At 35.7% G+C, this 7,402-nt stretch overlaps 1 protein-coding gene across 1 annotated transcript in view; it reads right to left on the reverse strand.

Annotated features, from left to right (window-relative positions):
* clvs2 (clavesin 2) overlaps positions 1–6,461 on the reverse strand; it is a 31,739-nt gene extending 25,278 nt beyond the window's left edge. Inside the window, exons 1-2 of the mRNA XM_051137748.1 lie at positions 5,339–6,461; positions 896–1,070 (exon numbers count right to left, since the gene is read on the reverse strand). Coding sequence (XP_050993705.1) covers positions 896–1,070; positions 5,339–5,727 — 564 coding nt within the window. The 5' untranslated portion in view covers positions 5,728–6,461. The remainder of the gene's footprint in view (positions 1–895; positions 1,071–5,338) is intronic.
* Between the last annotated feature and the right edge of the window lie 941 nt (positions 6,462–7,402).

Raw genomic sequence — 7,402 nt, forward strand, 5'->3', positions numbered from 1 at the left:
TACTTAACTTCTTTCAGTGTAACTATATGGGACCGTTTTGCTTGTTTCATCATTCAAAAGGTGAAAAATGTTGGTCAAAACTCCAAGAAAATTAAAATAAGCTGCAGATCACCCAAAAATTAAATTCTGTCTTTAATTACTCACCCTAATGGCGTTCCAAACTGGCAAGACCTTCGTTCATCTTCAGAGCACAAATTAAGATATTTTTGATGAAATCCAAGAGTTTTCTGACCCTGAATAGACAGCAACGCAACTACCACGTTCAAGGCCCAGAAAGGTAGTAAGGACGTCATTAAAATAGTCCATGTAACATTTGTGGTTCAACTGTAATGTTATGAAGCTACAACGATACTTTTTAAATCCTTAAACCTAAGTATGAGCACCACTAATAAGTCAAAAATGTGTTTTACTTCATTACAGTGAAAGGTAATGGATCTCAGAAAAGATGCGTACTAATATAAAAAGAACCTGAATAACTCCAAACTATTAACATCCAATACTGACGTTTCCCCATTGCACCCGCATCCAGCCATTAAAACTGCTTTATGGTTTGATAAATATGATGTAAATTAAGCACAATACCCATTCTCGATTTCTATGCAGATTGTGTTCCCGTGCGTTAGATCATTGGGTCAGCTCCCGTTCATGTTACTCAAAGAGAATGGCAAATGTTTGACAGGAAAGGGATTCCTCTACAAGCACCTGTTCTGCCTCTCACATGCAGAATTTCCCTATGCACTTCTCATTATTCAAGCCTGAAGCACATTTTATGAACATTACATATTTGATGTTCCATGGCTTCCAAGAACACACATTTAGATGCATGAAGGTACAAATTAGAAGAATGCATTGTAACAAACATAAATATGAAATGAAAAACAGACAGTTGTGTTACCTGCAGGCCCTCGATTGCCAATCTCAGCATGCTTGGAGTGAGCTTGGAAGCTTGCTTGAAAGTGAAGTTACTCCAGTCAATGATCAAGACAAATCCATTTACTTGTAGCTCGGGATCTTCTATCATTGCCTCCAGAGAAAGTAAAATAGCTCGCAGAATATCCACAAAAGTGTACCTGCAGAGAAACACAAGCCTTTAGAAGTATTCACAAACAATGACATACTTAAAGGAGTAGTTCAGAACAAAAAAATTACAGATAATGTGCTCACCCCCTTGTCAAGATATTCATGTCTTTTAGAGTTGTCAAAAGGTACTGGGTTCGATATTTTCGGTACTGAGATTTTAAAAACCTGCTCACATTTAAGCGCTGTTGAGACAATTTTTAAACATCGCTGATTGGCCATAGACAGGCCAACAGACATGACTATGATTGGCTACAATTATAAGCACTTCACACTCCTCACCGAGCGCTCACACATGAGCACAACGGGAGTGTTTGAAAGCCGCATCTGTCAGCGGATCTGTCTATATGCAGATGTATTAGGGATCCGCTGACTCACGTGGCTTTCAAACGCTCCCATTGTGCTTATTTGCGAGCGCTCGGTGAGGAGTGTGAAGCGCTTATCATTGTAGCCAATCACAGTCATGTCTGTTGAGCACGTGAACACTATGGCCAATCAGCGATGTTTGAAAATCGGCTCAACAGCTCTCAAATGTGAGCGGGAAATGGACGTTTTTAAAAATTCAGTACCGAAAGTACCGAACCTCATACCTTTTGACATTTCAGGATTATGGTGCCCCAAGTTTGAACTTCCAAAATGCAGTTCAAATGTGGCTTCAAACAATCTCATATGTGGTTGTAAATTATCCCAGTCGAGGAAGAAGGGTCTTATCTAGCGAAACAGTCAGTTATTTTCACTTTAAATAATACAATTCATATACTTTTTAATGTCAAACGCTCATCTTGTCTTGCTCTGCCTGAACTCTGTTTCTTTCCGGTTCAATACAGTGTGGGTATGTCGAAAAACTCCCAAAATTTCAAAATCATCCTACATCGCTGTTTTACCTTTTTTGTTAAGGGTGTTTGACCACCTTTGCATGTTCACTTTGCAAAGACTGGATCGGTACTTCTGTAGCAATGTAGGAAGATTTTGAAATGATTTTTGAAGTTGCGGGAGAAAATACGATGGGAGTTTTTCAACATACCCTAACTGTCTTGAACCAGAATACACAGAGTTCAGGCAGAGCAAGACAAGACGAGCGGTTGAGGTTAAAAAGTATTTAAATTGTATTTTTTTTATGAAAATAACTGACCTTTTCACTAGATAAGACCCTTCCTCGGCCGGGATCATTTACAACCACATTTGGGATCGATTGAAGCCGCAATTAAACTGCATTTTGGAAGTTCAAACTCTGGGCACCATAAAAGTCATGCTGAAATGTTTTCCCCAAAAAACATAATTTCTTTAAGACTGAAGAAAGAAAGACATGAACATCATGTATGACAAGGTGGTGAGTACATTATTTGTACATTTTTGTTCTGGAAGTGAACTTCTCCTAAGTTTGCAGATATATACACATTTTTCATACAGTTACTGAGTAATTTTGCTTCATGTTGGTCAGAATTTCTGTTTAAACTTCTATAGGGCTTTACATTCCCATAACGCTGCAATAAATGTAGCAAATCAGGCACGACTTGACCCTAGTGTTCATCACACATTGTTCCTGTGAGAGGATGCCAAGAGCCCTGCCATCCGAGGCAATGGTGCGACTGGCATGAATTCAAAGGCTGTTTGATATGGACTCGAGCACTATGTACTCTTCAGTCTAAAGAGGTGAGACTAAACACCAACAGTTAGCGGCATGATTTCGCACAGCATTAAAGCAAATTAAATTTGAAGAAAAACATGTATATTTATCATTTGCGTAATCTCATACATCAATGCACAGTGCCTAAACAAATTAATGCACATATTTATGTACTGCCATTTAAAAGTATTTAGAAACTTAAAATGTATAAATGTCATAGAATTATATACAAAATGCCTCCAAGAAAAATTATAGTAGAGCTTTTTGCTCAAAATAATTCAAAGATATTTATACATTTAAGTATGATTTAGAGAAATAGTTCACAAAAAAAATTCATGTGCTCAAAATTTACTCATCTTCAGGATGTAGAAGAGTAGTTGAGCATTGAATGTGATTAGCATTGCAGTGAATGGGTGCCATCAAAATGAGAGTTCAAACAGCTGATAAAAACATCCACAAGCATTCCACATGACTCCGGTCTGGACCACAAAACCAGTCATAAGTTTTACGGGTATATTTGTAGCAATAGCCAAAAATACATTGTATAGGTCAAAATTATCGATTTTTCTTTTATGCCAAAAATCATTAGGATGTTAAGTAAAGATCGAGTTCCATGAAGATATTTTGTACATTTACTACCGTAAATATATCAAAACTTATTTTTTGATTAGTAATATGCATTGCTAAGAACTTAATTTGGACAACTTCAAGGTGATTTTTTTGCACCCTCAGATTCCAGATTGTCAAATAGTTATATCTCAGGCCAAATATTTTCCTATCCTAACAAACCATACATCAATGGAAAGCTTATTTATTCAGCTTTCAGCTGATGTATACATCTCAAATTGGGTCACATATTTGTTTAGAATGAAGCATATGTGTTCATATTTCTCTCCTGATTCAGAAAAGATTACTTTTTCACTGGAAAAAGCAATATTACAGAATGAGGACTCATATTTTAGCTGGAAGCAACGGTTTCAAAACACCTTAAGGATGGATTTCTTAGAAACACGTAGCTTTTTATTTTACAAGATGTTAACTGGTGGACTGGAGTCGTGTGGTTTACTTGTGTATTATTGTGAAGTTTTTATCAGCTGTTTGGACTCTTATTCTGACAGCACCCATTCACTGCAGAGGATCCATTGGTGAGTAAGTAATGCTAAATTGATCCAAATCTGTTCAGACGATGAAACAAAACTCATCTATTTTGGATGGCCTGAGAGTGTGTAAAATGTCAGCAAATTTTAATGGGTGGACTATTTCTTTAAGTGTCCAAATATTGTTGAGGCCACTGTACATTACAGGGTGAATCAGAAACTTTAGGCTACATTTAAGTAACATACTAGTATTTATGTTAGTTTATGCACACAGCAATTGCCATTGTGCAATGTGCCATTTAGTAGATCACTTATGCAGGCCACTTACAGTGCATTTATTGCATAGACAGTGTCCCTGGAGTAACCTGGGATGAAGTGCTTTACTCAAGGACACGTTGATCGATTAACCTTTGTTGGGTCTGAACTCTCAGCCAAGCCTATAGGCTGTTGAAATATTACTAAATGAAGCTATATATGGGTACAGTTTTGATTCAAAATGCATTAACAAATGCATAAATACCTCCTATTTGCCAAATTCAAAGTTACTATTTTGTCATGTGACAACAGAGCAGAGATGCTTAAACTGCCTTGACTGTATGTCAAGGTCACAATGTTTTTTTTTTGTTGTTTTTTTTTTTTTAACAAGATTACACATTTTGAGAGAGTTATCCATTCTTTAAAACAGACATATTCCACAGGTACTTAGCACATCTGTTGTTGAATTTATGTTGTCGTACTGTAAATAAAAACATAAAAAGGAATGTCATGTCAAATATTGGGTCAGGTCAAAGGTCATGAGGGGTCAGGCTTGGATGATCACACCCATAATGGCTAGAATGTCTTTTAAAAGACCTGTCAACTGGGACAGCATCCTTTGGAAGGTTAAATCAAATTTTCTTAAGAAAATTGTATGAATGTTCTTTAAAAAATGCTTTTTTTTTTACCATGGACCACAAAACTAGTCATAAGTTTTTTGAAATTGAGATTTATACATCATCTGAAAGCTGAATAAATAAGCTTTCCATTGATTTATGGTTTGTTAGGATATGGCAATATTTTACAGAGATAAAACTATTTGAAAATCTGGAATCTGAGAGTGCAAAAAAATATTAAGAAATTTCCTTTAAAGTTGTCCAAATGAAGTTCTTTGCAATGCATATTACTAATCAAAAATTAAGTTTGATTTCCTACAGCAAGAAATTTACAAAATATCTTCATGGAACATGATCTTTACTTATTATTCTAATGATTTTAGGCATAAAAGAAAATCTGATCATTTTGACCCATGCAATGTATTTTTGGCTATTGCTACAGATATACCCGTGCTACTTATGACTGGTTTTGTGGTCCAGGGTCACAAATAGTAACATGCAATATGTGTAACATGGACACTGTAATGTTAAGTTTAAACCAAAGGTAACACATTTTACATCCCATACATCACGCTCTAGTGAATGACAGAAGACCTGTGCTGAAAAGACAACTCTGACAGTGCGCATCATTACCCACCATTAGCCAAAATCCGATAACGCCTTACCTGCTCTGATCCCAGTTGGCGGCGAACAGAACCAGAATCTTCCTCCCGTATCTATCCAAGTTGGACAGAACCCCAGGAAATCCGTCCTTCAGAGCCTGCTTGATCCCCGGATCGGTGGCCTTGAGGTTCTTGAACATATCTAGGTTCTGTTGCCGGTACTCAAAGTACTGGGCCAGGAGGCGGAAGGCCTCGAAATGGTTAAATTTCCGGGCTCTAAGAAAGCGCAGGATGAAAGCGTCGTCTGTCCTGAGAAAGCCAATGTCTGGACGGGTGATGATCATGTCCCTCACCTCCTGTATGTCCTGATGCAAAGTGTCGGGGTTCTCCTTTAACTCCACCTTGGCTTTCTCCAGGGTTTCTGGAGACAGGCCTGCCTGTAAATGAGTCATTGTCCTTGCACTGGCCCAAGACTGACTATACTGTACCGTATGCACTATCACTATATATTCCCTATGTAGCTGATGATGAAAATACCAATCATAAAGAGCCCTATCGCTGCAGTGCTTGCAAATAAAAACCTGACTTTGGAGATGGTCCTGAGTGTAAGCTATGACACTGTTAGTTCACCTCTTCTGAGTTCACCTGTATTGTGGGTTTATTAATGCTTGCTCTGCAACGTAAATTCACGTACATTCATGTGGTCGTGCTCATCGATTGTATATGTGTATGCATGTATGGCTTAAGCAGGCTGAAATCTTAGTTTTAGTTTGCGTATGATCAAATCGGAGGCATTCAATCGACTACAAATCCCACCCCAAAAGCATCTAAGAACGAGCATCACGGTTAAAAGCGCTGCTCTATCCTACCATCATCAAGCGGCCAGGCAATGCGGCACCCTGCAGCATCTCTTGTCATGAGTCTCCATTTAACGCGCATTTCAAATGTTGCCGTGAATTGGAGTCCGAGCATCATCACGATCCCAGTCTCTCTCAGCGCTCCGTTTCCATCCTAGACGTCCTTCGGAGGAGACGATATGGTGTCGGTCCGGCTCCGTATGGTTCCGGTGATGTGGTGGACGGTTTACGTCAGTGCTGCTGCTGCTGCTGTTGCTTCGCTTTGTTGCTGATGAGAGTGACTTCAAGCATCGCTCCGGTGATACAGTCTGTCCGTCATCACATGGCGGAGGAGGGGAGAGCGTTCGCTCTGTATCCCCCACGAGACTCACTAAATAAAGCTTTGGCCATTTTTTGCCATTCGCCGAAATTATTTTATGTTTCACACATAGTAGTTGATGCATATTTTTTTCTGTTGAAAAAAAGTACAACAGTAATAATAATATAAGAATAATAATAACAACACTTATTTATTAATTATTATTATTTGCAGTTGTAATTTATTATTTAGCCTACATTATAATGAAATGTATCGTGTCGGTATTTAATCTGTATCGCGTACTTAATCTTCTTTTAAATATGCCGTCCCCAAACTATAATAATAATAATAATAATAATAATAATAATTATTATTATTATTATTATTATTATTAATAATAATACTAATTATTATTATTATTATTATTATTTTTAATAATAATAAATGTTATATTATTATTAATAATAATTATTATTATTATTATGACTAGTTCGGGGACAGCATTTAAAAAAATATATATATTTTTTTGTATTATTTAATAAAATGTAAATATATATATATATATATGTTTTATATATATTTTTAATATAAAATATAAATATATTTTAAATATATGTTATATTTAATATATTATTATTATACTAATAATTATATTGACTTTACAAAGTAACGAATTATTAATTTATATTTTTTAGTATTACAATAATTAGATATAATTAATAATAACAATAATAAAACTATTATTATAGTTCGAGGACAGCATTTAAAAAATATATTATTATGGCATGACACACTTCATAATAATGTAGGCTAAACAACAATAATAATAGTAATAATAATAATTTATATTTTATATTTAAATATCTAATATTTAATATTATTTTTATTATTATTATTATTTTAACCATTAATTATACTGTCTTTACAAATTAACAAATATTATTATTATTATTATTATCATCGTTTAGGGAC

Source organism: Labeo rohita, chromosome 20, assembly GCF_022985175.1.
Source record: "Labeo rohita strain BAU-BD-2019 chromosome 20, IGBB_LRoh.1.0, whole genome shotgun sequence".
NCBI lineage: Eukaryota > Metazoa > Chordata > Actinopteri > Cypriniformes > Cyprinidae > Labeo > Labeo rohita.